The sequence below is a fragment of the Madurella fahalii genome (genome assembly GCF_045866475.1).
Source record: "Madurella fahalii IFM 68171 DNA, scaffold_5, whole genome shotgun sequence".
In the NCBI taxonomy this organism is placed as follows: Eukaryota; Fungi; Ascomycota; class Sordariomycetes; order Sordariales; genus Madurella; species Madurella fahalii.
This window is the reverse complement of record NW_027263975.1, coordinates 2,416,941-2,434,552: the sequence shown is the minus strand read 5'-3', so window position 1 is coordinate 2,434,552 and position 17,612 is coordinate 2,416,941. Positions and strand designations below refer to the sequence as shown.

The following is a 17,612-nucleotide window of genomic DNA, read 5'->3' as shown; positions in this document are numbered from 1 at the left end:
TCACCAGGACTCGATGCTCTACTGAGCAACCTCACCACACCAGACCACACCACACCATATCACCCAACATCACACAACACAAACAATCACCGCCAACATGAGCTCGCCAGCGCAAGGAGGACCTTCGGTCCCGAAGGAGAAGGAGAAGGAGAAGGAGAAGAAGGGAATTGGGAAGGTCCTGTCAAGGATGAAGACCGTACTGAAGAAGGCCGATCCATCTCGTCGACTGTCCACGCTCGGCTCGAAACCCGGCGCTGCTGCCACGCCAGCGATAGGCACGAGGTAATGCCCGCCTTGCTCTTTCACCCGGGCGACCGTAACTTACCTAACCAATATCACAGCGAACCCGCACAGCCAGCGGCGACGAAGGTCCCCGAGACAGCGGCCGTGGAAGCTACCAAGGTGCCCAGGTCCCAAATCTTTGCGGAGCGAGCGAAGAAGCTCGGCGAACTGTACGGCTTGGAGCTAAAGCCCAGTGAGTGGCACTCAACCGAGGGTAACGCTCTGCGCGTGGAGAAGCCTATTCGAATGCGCGTACACAAGAAGTGCCATCACTGCGGCACCTCATTCGGTCTTGGGAAGGAGTGCCCCAAGTGCAAGCACCCCCGCTGCCCGCAGTGTCCGCGTGTGCCACCGAAGCGCACCGAGGCCGAGAAGGAAGAGAGCCGTAAGAGGCGGGCGGCTATCCTCAAGGAACGGGCAGAGAAGGCGCCCATCATCCCTGATTGGGACCCAACCCCAAGGAAGATTGTCCTGAAGCGGCCTGCAAAGACCGGAGGCCAGGATCTCATCCATAGGAAGCCGCGGCAGCGCATACGGAGAACGTGCTGCCAGTGCCAGAGACTCTTCCCCGGCAAGACTAAGACCTGCGAAGGCTGCGAGCACGCTCGTTGCACCGACTGCCCTCGCGACCCGTAAGTTTTCCAACACTTGCTGCCCGCATTGATCGAACTCGAGCTAATACGCACATAGAGCTAAGAAGGATAAGTATCCATACGGCTACCCAGGGGATGCTCCTAGCACGAGGATCGGCCATTATACATGCTCGGAATGCAAACACGTCTTTTCCTCGCCACCCTCAGACGAAGCAGCCTGCCCCAGCTGCTCACACCCGAAGTGTCAGCGGCTAACCCCGAGGAAGGTGGATCCAGAACCCGATCCAGAGGTTGTGAAGAGTCTACAGGCGAAGATTGAGGAGATGAAACTCAAATGACACTAGTCGGGTGCTATCGTCTCGCATCCGTCCGACGGTGGCGTTCGACCAGAGTCTGTTCCGGGGCCACAGGTTCACGAATACCAAGGAGTTAAAATGACGCTTTGCAAGCGAGCGGGAGTTCCTATTTTTCCTCTTCTTTTTGGATATCATTTCCCACTGGACGCAATCGCTCGCCATCACTTCTTCAGCATGAACCTCATTCGCCACGTATCATATCTTCCAGCAGCACTCACGAAGATTTTACCAAGCGGCGGCGATGACTGACCTTCCCTCTATTTCGACAACCGCTTACACACTCCCTGCCACGGAAACATTATCACAACGTATTAAGTCGTTTCGCCGCTCAGTCTCCAGTACCACAATCCGCTTCCGAACCATATCACGCGACCACGACATTGCATCTAGACAGCTACGCTTGCATCTAAACCCCTTCGCCTTGGATTGGACTGGGTGGAGCATAGCATTCTTGGCAAAAGATGGGAGAAGTGGAAGCATGAAAATGGGCACATCGTTTCAATACCCCTGGGATTTGCGCGCTGGGACGCGAGAGATGGTTGGGAGGAGAAACTAGTGGATATTGAGTCCCGTTGTTCAGGGTTGGACCTATAATCCAGACCGGTTTTGACGGCTCATCAAGCAGGACATGTAAAAGGTGAAAAGGCGGCGACAGATTCGAGTGGTCTCTTCTTTTTTTCTCTTCTCTTTCTTCCCCTCTTTTCTTTTGAGTCCACCACTTGCATCTCAGTCGCAAACTCTTTACGAAATGAATCAGATAATTGTATCTGAGATTTCCGCACTCGAGTCCCGCCGTGTGAAATCCTCTTACGTCTCTTGTGAAACCACGAAAAGCCGGCGACTAGCTCGGATCCGAATATGCCACCGAGGATGTCGGATGACATGTGCTAATGAACCGCGTAACACAAAGAATTCTGGTCTCTCCTTCCCGCAACCAATCGCGCAGGATTCCCAGGGACTTGAAAAGACATTGCCGCGTCCCATTCCCTTGGGTCCTTTGATCACGGCAATTGGGGGATGTGGGTGTGGGTGTGGGAGTACAGGCGCACTGAGGGCAGGGTCAGCCGCTCGGCTCGTTTCAGGGTTTTTCGTTGGATACCGGCAGCCTGCAGTAAAGCAAGGGATGCGTTGGAGCTATTGTGTTTTTCATGCATTACCATTCGTTAGGCAACCCAGGGTCACGACAGCGAGTCGTCCCGCCCTCCCTTTCCACGTTGGCGGGAATTTTTAAGGGGGTTGGTTGGGTTGGAGAAGTCGGGGCGGCGGCTGTGAAAGGTCGGTTCGAGGCGTTGGCCTGTTGGACGCCACCTACGCAGGTTGGATGTCGAATCACGCGGGTTTCAACTAACTGCCCTTTTAAACTATGCCACCTTCCACTTTTACGGTATGAGGTGGCGCCCCGGTCAGGAATTTGGGATTTTGGGCCGGTCATGATGCTCTGTCAGGAAGCCGGAGGCAGGAACTAAGTCGTGTGGATTCTTTATTTTATTTTATTTTTTTTTTTCCCCCCCCCCCCCCCCCCCCACTCCTTATTCTCACTTTCTCTCTACTTCTCGTTACTTTACCGTATGCCCTTTAGCCGCGTGTCACAGTTCGCTGATCTGGCTGGCTGCCAAGTGCCCTCTCAGTTTCGTTGTCCCTCCAAGCTTCCTCCTGGGTTCCTCCTGGCTTCTTGCTTGTGCTCGGGTTACCGACGGGTCGGTAACGGAGTGGTTGACCGTGCTGAGCTAACCGAGCCACGCAAACCAACCATCCAAGCTTACCACCGGTAGGATTCTGACTGCATCCCGTTCCATCCCTTGCATTTTTACCGACGATGGGAAACTGCGCCGCACGGAGACTGGAATCGGGCCTATCTTTTCGGTAATGTAAAGCATGGTTAAATTCATTTGAGATGGGGCGATGGACCCGGACTCTTGGGACGGCTGACTGTTCAGCTTGAATGTGTCGGGTTGGCCAGTCAAAGTTCGGGCCGGGCGCGTCGTGTAACAGAGTCCCATCCAAACGGAAACCACGACACCTGATTCCAGACGAGGCGGAAATTTGGTTCGCAAAGCAAGTCGCTGGAATCATATTCTTTGGGCGCCGTTTCTTGACGACCCTTCCAATGGCACTGCACATTCATAGGACAATCACAATCCCGCTTTCTCCCTCCCAAAACTTTTCGGAGGCCCCGCAGCTTCTTGGTGATGCGGTCGATCTGTTGGGACAGCACTCTTCTGGACTGTTGATCGCATCTTCCCGCAGCCGGCCCTCCCCCCAAAAAGCCTTCGTAATACATGCATCATTTACATGCGTTTGTCAACCCTCTCCGTCAAGGCTTCGCTTGGACCTAGCAAAAACACAACAAACAATTTCCACAGTGCCAAGGGAGAGAGAATTCTTCGGCCGTTCTTTGTAACTATAATGGGTTACTAGCGGGTTTACATTATTACGTATTGAACCGTATTGATGTAAGTTTGTCACTTCCGTTCCCGTCAGTCCCGCTCACCGCTTCTTTCGGCACGACCCAGCTCTCCGGGTTCTGTGTCATGGCCTCGGTGGAGATCCTTCGCCATCTATTTCCGGTATGGCACTGCTGTAGTGTTACAACATCCTTGTTTGGTCTGGCTCTTGTGTCTCGAACAGTGAAGACGGAGACCCATGGGAATGGACTTGGTGGAAACTATTTAGAACGATTTGGCGCATGATGGTCGCTTCAAATTCTCTGGTGCCTAGGAACCTTTGTGATGCATGTGAGACACTTCGCTGCTATGTAGGGCATAACGATAAAGGTTTATTTGTCTGCTACTGGGTAAGAACGAGAGGGAACCCTCACTAAGTTGTGCTGCGCTGTCCATGTCGGAGTAAATCATGACGTCCACGCTCCCGTCCTGCCCATCCACATTTAGCCTGCCGCAGACTATAGTTCTACGATGACGAGAAACCCGTACCGAACGCCTCGTAAACCCGCCCTCTCGCTCAATTCTCAACCATGCCCGCTGGCGCCATAAACTTAACCGATACTGCCTGGCCCAAGGTCGCCGCTCTGCAAGGCCGACGGCCATAAAAATGACCGGCCCCACTTTGGTTCCTGTTGTTCAGATATGCCGGCGCCTCCTCCAGCTGTCCGTTTTCCACCCACTTTTGGTACCGTACAGGATCGATAATGCTCATGAGCTTCTCCGTAACATAGAACCGCCCCTGTACGTCCTGCTCCGCGCGGAGGTGCAGTCCCGGGGCCGCTTGCACCCACCACCAACGCATAGCCTTGTCCGTATCAATGGCGTTGCGTGTCGCGAGCTCCTCGGCAAAGGCCGGGCCAAGGTTCTCGGCGGCAACTGCACCTCCAGGCGGGGCGTGTGCTGGAGACCGGACGGTACGGTACAGGCTGCCCCTGAACTGTAAGCCGGAGTGGGCGGCGGCGGGGCCGGACGGCAAAAGCGAAGTAACGACTACGATCTGGTCAATAAGCATCACGAGGGTGGCATCGGGCGGCACGGGCACGGTCGCGCTGACGCCGAGAGTGGTGGAGCCAGCCGATGCAGTCGGCGTGACACGGATGGGGTCGCCAACGCAGACCATCTCTGCGCCTAGGTAGACACCGGTGTAGTGCTGGGTGTGGATGTCATTGTTGGGCGTAGGGCCTTCCCTGAGGAGGCCAAAGGTCGAGAAGCAGTCATTGATGGCACGGGCACCCATCTTTGATGCCTCAAGCCCAATCCTTTGCAGGTTCATGGCCTTTTTGCTAGGATCGGGGTCCTGCGAGTAGCTGTAGGTGAGGCTCTGCCAGTCGACCGCCTCAAAAGTCTTGTCCTTGAGATCGTCCATGTCCGCGTCGGGCACACTGAAGGTGAGGAACGGGCGCATGGAGTCAGATCCCTTCACGAGGGTTCCCTGGGCTAGCAGAAAGTGGCCCAATGGCGCGAGTGTGAAACTGTAGTCCGCATCGGATGCCCCAGGCGCTGCTGCGTTGCCCGGCTTCGGAGCGATGGACAGGATAACCCCGAGCCGCCAGGCCGTGTGCCTATACCAGACCAGTTCGCCAACACGGAAAACATTGGTTGGACCGCTTGTCCCGGGAGGAGGACCGGTGGTCGTCGGCGCGAGGCCGCTCGCCGCTACGGGGGGGGCAGACTGTGCTGGCGGTCGCGCCGCCGGCTGCTGAGGGACGGCTGGTAGCGGTTGCTGCCTGGCTCTGGCCTCAAGATACCTTGGGCATAAATCGCAGGGACATTGGCTGTTGTCGGTCGAATCGCTGACTAGCCACAGAGCGTGCAGGGCAAATTCGCCTGGTGTGCGGTAGTATGCCTTGGGGCCTGCCGGATGCCCGTAGAGAAAGTAGTCCCTGCCACGGTCCTTCCTGACGGCACAACGCAGCTCGTAGCCTTTAGGAAACCCGGCGAGCTTGTACTGCCTCTCTGAAATGCCGTCAGTGGTCACTCGTTGCAATAGCTAGGAGATACGTATCCCAGTTGATCACAAATACGTACTGTCGCCCTTCGGAGCCAACTGATTCTGCAGATGGCCGGCGACGATGACTTCCCATCGCTCGAGCTGCGCCACGTCCTGGTCCTCGTTCGGATCGAGGGCAAAGTGGTCTTTTACATCGTATCCTTGTCCATCGCTTCGCACAATGTGGATGGGCCAGTAATCGGCGCTCGCATCGTTTTGCGAGGCTGCATTTGCCATTGCTGGTGTTTGGAAGCTTAACATTTGAAGTACATAGGAGAATGTGGTACGTGTGGTGAACGGGAGTGAGATGTAAATGTTGAAGTAAATCACGTGCAGATCACACGGATCTTCCTTCCATCTGATTGTAGCTTGGAATGGACCGCCTTTCCGGACGCCGGCAAGAGCAAAGGACAACGCCTGCCTTTATTCGTATCACAATTCAGAGACTCGAGGGAAGTAGGAATCAAGGAAGGATAACAACTTGAATGCAACAATTAGCCCTAAGAAGTGGGCAAACCTGCCGCCCCACAGCTTCGATTAGGTTATGCCCGGCCCATCCCACCATACCGAGTTCCACAAAAAAGCCTCTGCAGCAGACACAGCTCACAACAAGCATTCCAAGGCAAGGTGGCCGAGCGGTCCAAGGCGCCACGTTAAGGTGCTCAACCCTTAATCATTATCCGTGGTCTCGAAAGGGGCGTGAGTTCGAATCTCACCCTTGTCAGCATATATCTTTTGCCCATCCCTACAACGATATGCCGCAAGCATTTGGTGTCCTTCCGACGCTCTTCTTTTATCATCAGGGGCTTCTCTGACCAATTGCTGCCTCCGGAGGGCATGTGGACAGTACAGTCTATCTACGGTCTGAACGGGTCTACTCAAGTATTACTCGCAACATGTGCTACTCACTCGATATAGCGGCATATCTCCCGCATATGCAGTGATGCCTGCACGAGATCTAATTCTATTCGCAGCCTACCTTTCACCAAGCTCATCTCCCCAAACCTCGAAGGAACACGAAGCATCCAAACCAAAGAGGCGCGCCATGATCTACCCTGCCTGGCCGGGCAGATGCAACTGCCGCTTAATCTATCAAAAGCAGGCTTTCTGGGGCTTTTAGATCCGGCTTGTTGCTGATCGTCCGTTGTTCGCGTCGTGGAATTTGCTTTATGTGGTAAACTGAGATCGGACGGAATTCCCGATACCTGAATAATACGGAAGCTGGGGGGGGGCTCGATAGAAGCGTTTTGCGCGTGAGAAGCCGTTGCGCGGAAGATGACGGTGTCCAGGGCCGGCACGAGAAGGATGTGCGAGGCGACCGCACTGGAGTACGAATCGCGTGGTCGTCGACTACAGTGTACGCGGAGTCTAGGCACCATCGCATCGCGCGTAGAGATCGTAGAGAAGTGGGATGAATGATCTGCCGACGACTAAAGATCGAGGCGTTGTGGAGGATCGACAAGATCGTGATGCTTGGTTTGCAAGTTTGGCGATGATCAGGCCCCATAAGCCGAGTGAGCAACGATATCTCTCCACCCTCAACCGACCAATCCCAACACAAAAACCGCACCTCACATCCTGACGGTCTCTCATCCCCCTACCAAAGTAGCTCCCATCAACCAAAATATCCTCTCCGTCAGTCACCTGCTGTTTAACCGGGCGACTCAATCTCTCAGTTCATGCGAAACCAAGCGGCGCGACGATCGGCAAACCAGGAAATAGCACAGAAACAACCAACCGTCTGCCAAGAGAAACGGGAACGGAAACAAGACCAGCCGATGTGAAGCTTTGTCAGACCTGGCGGGCTATGATGACTTTATATTAGCCGTGATAACGAACATATTGAGAGGAGGATACTGAGTCAAGATACGCTTGTTCAACGTGACGGGTCAGAGGAACGACTCATCTTCCCCGAAGTCTTTTCGCAGCACCATCAGCATCAGCAGACACTTTGAGATGCGATATGGCCGCTGGAACGGCTCGCCAGAGACTTTCCTCCGCTGGGGGGTTATTCTGAGAACACCTATCGTTTCAACGTATTTTGGTGTTGGTGGCTCCAAAGGAGATAGCGTTTACACTAGAACTCTTGCTGCGACGGGGGCCGGGAAGCACCGCGGCACTGACAGATCTGTCGAGGCCTGGTAGGTAGAAATAGCTTATGGTAGAGCTCGGCTAGAATGCGGCCCATGGGGACCCCAAACGTGCCCTCGCTACTGAGAACCTCCTTGCGTCATCACGCCGTCGGGCGCCGAAACGATATTGTGGTCGACAGCCCAATTTCCCCTCGACAGCTGGGGGATTTCGGCATGGGCCCTCGACCAGCCGGCAACTACAAGGCACGCAAAAGAAGCAATGGAGGATCGCCGACCAAGACGGCAAGCAGACTCATCCATCCATCCATCCATCAAGCCTAAACAGGGCCTTAATTCCACTTTTCCACCGCGCCGTGGAGAGTCCGGGCAGCGGCCGGTTGGAAATCTCATTTCGTCAGCCCGCTTTGGTTTTAGTGCCACAATTTCCAGCTGCACCCGCCATTGGCTCACGACGTCTGTTCCTGACATGGCCCCTGCCGATGTAACGGCCAGTGCCGACATGAGACTAGGAACGGCTAGTCTGATTGGCCAGTTTAATGAGGCTATCGAGATGGGCGCCCAGCGCTGGATCCTCCAGTGGCACCCGTCTCCCCTGGGCCACCAGAAAAACATGGAGCAAAAACGCCATCAAGCCCCGGCAAGCGGATCGCGCTTTTCCACTTCGCACCGCCTTACCCTCTTTTTTTTTTTTTTTTTTTTTTTCCCCTTGCCTTGCGCCAGGACATTCTCTCCTTTTTGTCGCTCGTTCCGCAGTCTTGGTTTCTGGTCCCCACCATCGCAATCTCATCCTTGAGCGGGTTGCACACGTCGTTCGTTTGTCTGCCAACCTGCTTAACTTACGAGGCCGGACCATTCCCACCGTGTTTCCCGCGCCGCGTTCGCTATGCTCTGAAGCCGCATACCAGGAAAGAAAGGATTTCGACGTCTGAAGTGGCCCCATCTGGGTTGTGGGCCAACTTGTACGGCGTAGTCTAAGCTTCCACGCTTGCGCCGGAAGCGACACGCGAAGTCGCCATTCACATTCCCGAGTCTTGCCGACGATGAAGTTTTCGATCCTTCAGGCCGCCCTCGGCTCGGCCTCCATTCTCTTCTCCACGCAGGTCATCTCTGCGGACCATGGCCATGGCCACAGACATGCTCACGATCAATATGCCAAGAGGCATACACACGACCATGAGCGGGGTGGGCTTCTTGGTGCCCCTAAAGCCGCAAGAAAAGCGACTTGCTCGCTTCCCAACCATCCGGACCTGGTGTACGTTCCCGGGGCCGAGAACAACGGCTTCGCAATGAGCCCCGATGAACCATGCGAAGATGGCAAGTGGTGCCCGATTGCCTGCGTGCCGGGCAAGGTGATGGCACAGTGGAAGCCGAACACGACATACAATTATCCGGAATCTATGGTAAGTGTGGCCGCGGGGCTTCCATCTAGGTTTGAACGGCGGTGCTGACAACTCCCAGTACGGCGGGCTTTATTGCAACGGAGGAAAGGCCGAGAAGCCATTTGAGGACTCGCCATACTGCATGGATGGCACAGGTGCAGTCAAGGCCGTCAACAAGGCCGGCAAGATCGTTTCGTTTTGCCAGACCGTCCTGCCCGGCAATGAAGCCATGATTATCCCGACCGATGTCACAGACACGACAACACTGGCTGTTCCAGGACCAGACTATTGGGCCGGGACTGCTGCACAGTAAGAAACCCCACATGCGAGGCCCTGAAGGGGTCATAGCTGACGTCTCACAAGCTACTATGTTAACGCGCCCGGAATCGGCGCATCGAGAGGTTGTGTATGGGGAAAGATTAGCGAGGCGATCGGGAACTGGAGTCCTTTCGTTGCTGGTGCCAACACCATGGCCAACGGCGACACGTTTGTGAAGATCGCGTGGAACCCCGAATTCCTCTCTGCTCCGCTGGCGAAGAGCGGGCCGAAGTACGGTATCAAGATCGAGTGCCCTGACGGGGGGTGCAACGGGCTGCCTTGTTCCATAGACCCATCCAAGGACGGTGTCAATGGCCTTACTAGCTCGGTTGGTACCAAGGGAGTTGGAGGTGCCAATTTCTGCGTCGTTACCGTCCCCAAGGGGAAGACAGCCAACATTGTGGTGTTTGATACTGGTGGATCGGAAAAGCCGGCCACTACATCCAAAGCTCCGCCGCCGCGGCCGCCGCGGCCGACGACCATCTCGACTGTAGCAAAACCCCCAAGCAGCTCGACGTCTGTTGCCGTTTCTTCATGGTCGCCCAGCGATGAATCGTACACGTCCATTTCGCCTTCGACGACATCAGATGATTTCCTTGGAGGTCTCTTCCAAGAGCAGGAAGTCTCTGGAGAGACGCAGTATTATACGACATCGAACGTGACACCCGCCCCGACGACGAAGAGTACGCCGAAGGTGGTGGCGCCCGTTGCGGCTACGCCAAGTAACGATGGGGCAGCCGTTGACAACGGCGGCTCGGCCATCGCCGGCCTAGTCGTTGCTCTGGTCGCTGCAGCCGCCCTATTCTGAGGTTCTGTTTCCCTCGACCGGCTAACGCGTCGTTCCCATTCACATTCGGTTCCCGTCAATATTCCGCTAGACCAACGTGGCATTGGGCGGCATTGTCCGTTACGTCGTCTTCTGGTATTGCGATTTGGCGCGCGCCCTCGACTCTCGACGGCCTTTAGTCCTTCACAGCAGTTTTTGCTAGCATCTTCTTTGCTTCGATATTTTAGTCCGGGCGATGATGACGGTTCATGGTCTCCCGAGGCCTGCTTTTGTTGCAACTGCGCTGGCACACGGTTCCCCTCGATCCAGCTTCGCCAGACGACCGCCCACCCGACCTATTGTTGATGCACCGTTTATTTTCGCCAACCCCGGTTGCGCTAGTGTTTATTGTTATTACAGCGGTCCGCAACCCCGCGACGACGGCTGACTCTTTGCCAACTTTCGCCTTCGATTCCGCCAGCCTAATTCTGCTGTTTGTTTCTTCTCCTTCAACCGCGACGTCTGTTGTTTGTTGCAGCTTCAGCGATATACCCCTTTTTGATATTTATTTTCTTGATTTGGACCTTGCGGTCATTGGAGGGTTGTTAAGTTGTTGGGCTCTTTTTTTTTGGGAAGGTTTTTGGACTTGGTACTTGGTTCATGGCTGGAGAAATGTCTGGCGGGAAAAGAGCACGAGTGAAGAAAGACGAATGGAATTGTTATCGGGACGAATTTCGGGGAATGGACAAACGAAAGTCGGTACACTCGTCGGTCTCGCGGCTCTTCACGTCCCAGCTACGGTTCAACTAGGGACGGCTTTGATGAGGACCCCTGGGTTTCGTCCGGAGGTAGACATGACAGGTTTAGTGGATGAAAATGAAGATGATTGACGATGGCAAAGTTGAACCTTTGTTCCGTGAGTGCAGTGCAATGTGTGTGTATATCTGGGGTCGAGAGAGATGATGAAGGGAGACACTTGGGCGGGCAAAGGCAGTATTTAGAGCCAAGGCAACTGCGACTCTTCTTCTGAAGCCACCACGGCGGCCTTAGAACGGGAGATTCATTTATTTGTTACCTATTCAGCACATGGACTTTGGTGATTTGCTTGATCAGACAGAGTTTGCTTCCTCTTCCCACACGACAGGGAGATCATGGCGGATTCCGTACCCAACCAGGAACATCATCCAACTCTCCAGGCGGCTCCACGTTCTCCCCGCTGTCGCAAGCATCTAGGGCCTCCTGATACTCTTCCTTGAAGCGCTCTAGTATGCTCTCGTAGGGGTTGGGCCAGCCGGCTGCGACGGGATTGCCGCCTTTTCTCTTGGCGCCCTCCACGGCAAACCTCCTTTGCTGGCGCGCGATAAACCCGTTGAGCAAGCCCGAATAGACCAGCCCCGCGACGACCGACTCGATGTTGTCGAGGTCGGGTTTCTTGTTGCCAAAGATCAAGCCCTCGGACGGCATCAGGTATCGGGGCCCGCCCGGCGGCGGGACGAGCAGTGAGTCGGCTTCCCCCTCGGCAGCGGCGCTATTGGTCACGGCCTTCATGAAGATGGTGTTGATGTGCGGCGGGCGTGCGCGCGGCGCAGGTTTTGCGGGGACGTAACCCTCCAGCAGCTTCTGCACGTACCCCGCGGTCGTGACGAGATCATCGAAGGACAGCGACGCGGCCCTGTTGGACGAGCCGTCCATGGAGCCTTGCCAGGTGAGAAGGAATGTCTTCCTGGTGAAGGAGCGCCAGATCAGGGGCTTGAGGCGGTACAGGAAGGTGAGGTAGAAGCCCTTGTCCCAGAGCCAGTCACGGCTGTGGGCGAGGGCTTGGTGGAAAGTGACGAAATTCCCCGAGCGGACGGCGGCACAGATGGGTAGGAAGATGTCGGCGAAGCCTGCAGCTTCGGGTTGTCCGAGCAGGGCTCGGGAGGGGAAACGGCCGAGGAGGAGGTTAGTCGGAATCCAATATGTGAGAATCTGCCGGCGGTGCTTCTGGAACTGGGGCAGGCATTGGCGGTACGCTTCCTCAAAGCACATGTGCGCGCGCAGGTAGTGGCCGTGATCAAAATTGAAGCGGCCGAGGTAGTAGAGGAAGGTGACTCGCTGGGACGCCGGGTAGAGTGAGAGTGCTGGCCCGCTGGTGGAAAGATTTGTGAACATCTGGACGGCAAGCCGGGACTTGTCGCACTACATGCTGTTAGCACACTCTGGCAGGCGCATGGGATGGAGCCTCCTTACAGCAAACAGTAACTTCAAGGTGAGGTTCGCAAAGAGGTAGACAGCCACCTTCTTCCCTTTCGGTGGCGACCATCTCGTGCTGGAGCGGTCCGTCAGACAAGATGTAAAGATCTTCTGAATGATATCAGCCGCCAGCTCCACGATGGACTTCCTCTCGCCCGCCTCCTCTCCAGTTGCGTCCCCCTGAATCTGCGCGAGCAAGTGGGGCTGCCGAGTTAGGCTCATAACCAAATTGGACAGCGATTCAGAGAGCGACATGCTGGTCTGCAGCAGCATGATGCCATACGTAGGGTTGGCTAGGGCATTTGCGCAGGAGCTAGAAGCAAGGGACACGTTAGCAAAGCGCCAGCGTGGGATGGCCCGGACAGGAACTGTACATGAGAAGCTCGCTAAGCCGAGAATGCAGTCGAACGACATCGTCAAAATCCGCGTCGCGCCAGTATTCTAAGTAGTCCTTGATGAACGAGTTGAATCCTGGCCACGGCGATCCCTTTCCTTCGGGTACGTTATCCTCCTCCGGAAGACTTCTCTCAATCAACTTCTCAAGCGCATTGGAGTTGGAGCGGAAGCCAGTCCTGAGCTCGTTGCCCATTTGGAAGTAGGTAACGGGGACTTCATGTTCGACCAGCAACCAGTTACGAAGCTCATCGCCATTGTGGTCTAGGAGGAATTTCCGAATGCTGCTCAGGAACTCAACAACGAGGCTCATTGTCGTGGCCGGCGACGCGCCGTTTCGGGTTGGATTGGCTGGTGAGCGTCCGTATGAGAGCGGGATGGACGCGATTTCAGACACGCGATGCGAACCAACAGTTAATCACTGCATTTTCGTAACGTTGGTAAGAAAAGCGGCGTGGCGGGTTCCAGAAAATGGAGATCTGACGGGAAGAGTTGAGGATGGAGTGTTACAAGTACCCTTTACACTTTGTGGCCGTCGTGGTTTATTTGTTGCATTTCGCTGGTTTCCATTGAAGGAAATGGAGTTCAGTGAGGTAGAACCAATTCTAAGGCTTTCAAACCATTCGTACAACCCTAACCCCGTGCAGCAATGCTGGAAAACCAAAGAAACCACTCCCGAACCCGTTCACACATTTACTTTGCGGCGATCATAACTGAAATCCCACTACATTGTTTATTCCAACAATTACACAGACTCAATCCTCTGCACGACCATCGCTGATGCTGCGCCTCCACCATTGCAGATGGCCGCAACACCGTACTCTCCGGGCTTCAGCTGATGGAGCAGTGTCACGAGGATCCGGGATCCCGAGCTGCCGAGGGCATGGCCCAGCGCGATCGCGCCGCCAAGAGGGTTAACCTTCGCATTTTCCAGCCCCAGAATCTGCTCAGCGGTTAGTGTCCGGTCCGCATCTGGGGAAACGGATGGGTGTCCTTACCTTCTCGTTCGCCTTGATGACGGCGGCAAAGGCCTCGTTGAACTCCCAGATGGCCACCTGTTCCTTGGTGATGCCTGCCCGTTCCAGGGCAATGGGCACCGCCTTTGCCGGGGCGATCGGGAAGTCGATCGGGTCCACGGCGGCGTCGGCGGAGCTGCAGATGCGCGCGAGAACTCTCGAGCCGGCGCCATACTCTTGCGCGACCGTCTTGCTACCCAGAACGAGTGCGCTCGCACCGTCATTGAGCGTGGACGAGTTCGCCGCCGTCACAGTACCGGTGCCGTCGCGGACGAATGCCGGCTTCAGGGTGGGGACTTTGTCAAGTTTGATATCAAGATATCCTTCGTCTGTAGTGATGACCGTATCGCCCTTCCTCCCCTTCACCGTGACCGGGGCGATCTCGTCGGCAAAAGCGTTGGCCTTCCAGGCCGCCTGCGCCCGCTCGTAGGACCGGATGGCGTACTGGTCTTGCTCTTCCCTCGTAATTCCGTACTTCTTGACCGTGTTCTCGGCGCAATTGCCCATGTGGAACTGGTCGTAGACATCGGTCAGGCCGTCCTTGATGAGCCCATCCTCCATCTTCACGTGGCCGAAGGCGGGCATGCCGCTAGCGCGGGGCACGTAGTACGGCACCCTCGACATGTTCTCGAAGCCGCCGGCGATCTGAGCCTCCGACAGACCTAATTGGATATTTTGCGCCGCGAACGTCACTGCCTTCAGCCCGGACGCGCACACTTTGTTGATGGTGATGGCTTCGACCGACGGGGGGAGGCCGGCGAATATGGATGCTTGGCGCGCCGGGGCCTGCCCGACCGAGCCTTGAAGGACATTCCCCATGTACACATCGGTAATTTTAGAAACGGGCACCTTGGACTTCTCGAGGGCCGACTTGATGGCGACAGCACCGAGTTGGGGGCCGGTGACGTTGACGTATGAGCCATTAAACTAGACACGTTAGGGGGCCTGCATGTGTCACGCTAGAGTGCTTGGGATAAATCACATACCTTGGCCGTTGGTGTCCTGGCAGCGCTCAGGATATAGGCGTCCCGAATCTCTTGCCGGAGGCAGGCTTGTGACGAGAACAGCCGAGCCGAGCCGTATCTGAGCTGGGGTGCCACGCGCAGCGCGCTTCTAACCTGCCCCGCCATCACTACCGGTTGCGCAGGCAGCTGAGAAGAAATGGGAATACGATGCAGGGCGCGACGAAAGCTGAAGCACTGGCAAGCGACACAAGGCACAGGAGGGAGGGCGTGGGCTGGTCGAAGCAAGCCATGGCTAAGGCCGGTCGCCCTTCCGAGGGCCAGCTTCTTTAAAGACGGTTACAGCCGAACAGCTCGGCTTGTGACGGACTGACGGGGGCGAAGGGCGGGCGAATTGTGGAGAGTAGGTAATCAACCGGGGCAGAGGAGCCCCGCCACCTCGGCACCCCGGAAAGCTTAGTGAGCTTCTGCAACAGGGAATCCGCTTCAGGGTGGACGTGAAGGAGGAAGAAAGAACGAGGACAAAGAATTGCCCTGTACTTCATCTGCCGGCGTGCACCACTTACTGTGTCGGCTGGTCTTCTATGCGGCCGTTGGCGATTATCATTCAGCAAAATTGGAGAAACGCCGGATCGACCGCCGATTTAGTGGCAACGGTAGCAGTACCCCATATTGTGCATTGTCTGTGTTATGTCCCGCTTCTGATTGGTTCGTGCTTCCTCGATTATTCAATAACCGCCGATCTGACAAGTGCAACGGCAACTTCCCGGTTCCTACCAAGCATCCGTCGCTCGACTCGAATCGCCCGGTGCCGGTCTCACTCCGCAATCATCATCACGCGCCAACGTCAACACTTGGTGTCTTGCCAACAACCATCGCATCGCGCCTTATTGATTTACCTGCAGCTCTTCTCAGACCGCGTCAACCACTATCGCCCCGCCTCGTCGTCTGGCACGATGTCGACCGCTGCCCGTCGCCGCCTCATGCGAGACTTCAAGGTGCGAGACGTTGCCACATAGCTGCACTCTGGAGCATTCGCGATGTTAACACACTCGCTGTAGCGCATGCAGACCGATCCGCCCGCCGGTGTCTCTGCGTCGCCCGTACCCGATAATGTCATGACTTGGTAAAGGCTCTAATCCCGAGATCGGCCCGCCACTGGCAGCGGCTAACTCGCCATCATCAGGAACGCCGTCATCATCGGTCCTGCCGATACGCCATTCGAGGATGGGACTTTTAGACTGGTGATGCACTTCGAGGAACAGTATCCCAATAAGCCGCCGTCGGTCAAGTTTATCAGCCAAATGTTCCACCCAAACGTCTACGCCACAGGCGAACTCTGCCTCGACATTCTTCAGAATCGTTGGAGTCCGACGTACGATGTGGCAGCTGTGCTTACCAGCATCCAGAGGTAGGTGGCTTGCTCGCTGAATTTTTGGCACGGCCCTCGAGATATTCCTCGCTGACAACGCCCTACTCTGCAGTTTACTTAACGACCCAAACACCGGGTCGCCGGCCAACGTTGAGGCTTCCAACCTATACAAGGACAACCGAAAGGAGTATACAAAGAGAGTGAGGGAGACGGTGGAGAAGAGCTGGGAAGATTGACGGGGCGCCACCACCAGCCGTGACGAGCGTGTTTGTTGGCAGTGGTAAGCTTAATATTGGTGAAAGCGACGGCGGGATCCACAAAGCATGAGAGGGGCACCCCACCCACCTCTCAAGGAGTTCTGGTGTTTTTGACCAGTTTCGTATAGCATTCGGAAGGCGCTCTTTTATTTAGGCGTTGGAAGGATAATTCTCGTCCGGTTCGCGATGGCCTCTGCTCGTAGCGAGTTGGGATTCGAGAAGCAAGGGGGAGCGAGGGCGGGGATGGGGTTGGAGTTCAGGCCCGTCGTCATTGCAGGTCATACCAGCCGATGAAATCGCCTAGGCAGATGTATACACTTGTGTAGGTAGTTCTGCGTCGCGTCGACTTGCAAGATGTATTTGTTCACTCGGTGCCACGAGCCACGCTCCTTGCGGTGTTAACCACCTTATGATGTAGTTCGTCTGCACTTCGGGGGCGCGGCACAATCGGGTAGTGTGTTGCATCTCCACCGCATGAAGTGGCTAATCTGCTGTAAATTTCACTCTTTAACCCCTGTGCCTGGGCTGTTAGGTGTAATGCTACCCGCTGTCTGCTACTTAACGGCCGGCAGAGCAGGGGCCAAGCCAGGCATGCATTGCCCATGAAACACCCGCCCACCGGGACTGATTACAGCGCGAACCAGCGCGTCATTCCTCCCTGACCCAGCCGCCAAATGGCACCCAGTCGTTAAGGAAAAAAAAAAACAAACCATAACCCACACCCACGGCGCATCGCTTCGGCCTTTTCGTAACACTCTCCTCCTACCCCTGACACCGCCTCAGGACCCCACCTGGTCCTAACGTTCTTCTAGAACTTGGATTCAGTGTCTGCCTTTCGATACCCCCGTTTCAGCATCCAACCTGCCACAAAGTTTCTGCCGTGACACGGTCAAACAGTACAGCGCGGTGCGACGCTGTCGGATCGCACTTTAGTTCCCGTCATTCGCCCGTCCCGGCGGGACAATACGCACGACCACACACGCTCCCCCGTTGCAGAGGAGTCAGACCCGTTGCGGCCAGACACACACAAACACACACACACACACACTCTCTCTCTCTCTCTCTCTCTCTCTCTCTCTCTCTCTCTCTCTCTCTCTCTCTCTCTCTCTCTCTCTCTCTCTCTCTCTCTCTCTCTCTCTCTCTCTCTCTCTCTCTCTCT

The 17,612-nt window shown here is 55.7% G+C and overlaps 6 protein-coding genes and 1 non-coding gene across 7 annotated transcripts; 4 read left to right on the top strand and 3 right to left on the bottom strand.

The window, feature by feature from the left end:
- Positions 1 to 97: 97 nt before the first annotated feature.
- Positions 98 to 1,213, top strand: MFIFM68171_09297 (Zinc finger protein; the record flags this gene model as incomplete). The annotated part of the gene is made up of 3 exons (XM_071064716.1): positions 98 to 282; positions 342 to 914; positions 973 to 1,213. The coding sequence occupies 3 exons, from the start codon at positions 98 to 100 to the stop codon at positions 1,211 to 1,213; spliced, it is 999 nt and encodes a 332-aa protein (XP_070920817.1).
- A 2,979-nt stretch (positions 1,214 to 4,192) lies between these two features.
- On the bottom strand, positions 4,193 to 5,902 carry MFIFM68171_09296 (Cryptic loci regulator 2 N-terminal domain-containing protein; the record flags this gene model as incomplete). Its single annotated transcript, XM_071064715.1, has 2 exons — positions 4,193 to 5,631; positions 5,704 to 5,902. 2 exons carry the CDS (start codon positions 5,900 to 5,902, stop codon positions 4,193 to 4,195), a joined length of 1,638 nt encoding a protein of 545 aa, XP_070920816.1.
- A 384-nt stretch (positions 5,903 to 6,286) lies between these two features.
- MFIFM68171_t154 lies at positions 6,287 to 6,389 on the top strand. The gene is made up of 2 exons: positions 6,287 to 6,324; positions 6,346 to 6,389. It is a non-coding gene; the product is annotated as a tRNA-Leu (tRNA).
- Positions 6,390 to 8,798: 2,409 nt separating this feature from the next.
- On the top strand, positions 8,799 to 10,263 carry MFIFM68171_09295 (Glycoside hydrolase family 132 protein; the record flags this gene model as incomplete). Its single annotated transcript, XM_071064714.1, has 3 exons — positions 8,799 to 9,158; positions 9,217 to 9,446; positions 9,501 to 10,263. The coding sequence occupies 3 exons, from the start codon at positions 8,799 to 8,801 to the stop codon at positions 10,261 to 10,263; spliced, it is 1,353 nt and encodes a 450-aa protein (XP_070920815.1).
- A 1,107-nt stretch (positions 10,264 to 11,370) lies between these two features.
- MFIFM68171_09294 (COP9 signalosome complex subunit 12) lies at positions 11,371 to 13,159 on the bottom strand (the record flags this gene model as incomplete). Its single annotated transcript, XM_071064713.1, has 3 exons — positions 11,371 to 12,399; positions 12,451 to 12,766; positions 12,828 to 13,159. The coding sequence occupies 3 exons, from the start codon at positions 13,157 to 13,159 to the stop codon at positions 11,371 to 11,373; spliced, it is 1,677 nt and encodes a 558-aa protein (XP_070920814.1).
- A 432-nt stretch (positions 13,160 to 13,591) lies between these two features.
- On the bottom strand, positions 13,592 to 14,992 carry MFIFM68171_09293 (acetyl-CoA C-acetyltransferase; the record flags this gene model as incomplete). The annotated part of the gene is made up of 3 exons (XM_071064712.1): positions 13,592 to 13,789; positions 13,845 to 14,789; positions 14,849 to 14,992. 3 exons carry the CDS (start codon positions 14,990 to 14,992, stop codon positions 13,592 to 13,594), a joined length of 1,287 nt encoding a protein of 428 aa, XP_070920813.1.
- A 788-nt stretch (positions 14,993 to 15,780) lies between these two features.
- UBC2 (Ubiquitin-conjugating enzyme E2 2) lies at positions 15,781 to 16,432 on the top strand (the record flags this gene model as incomplete). Its single annotated transcript, XM_071064711.1, has 4 exons — positions 15,781 to 15,822; positions 15,886 to 15,950; positions 16,011 to 16,235; positions 16,309 to 16,432. The coding sequence occupies 4 exons, from the start codon at positions 15,781 to 15,783 to the stop codon at positions 16,430 to 16,432; spliced, it is 456 nt and encodes a 151-aa protein (XP_070920812.1).
- Between the last annotated feature and the right edge of the window lie 1,180 nt (positions 16,433 to 17,612).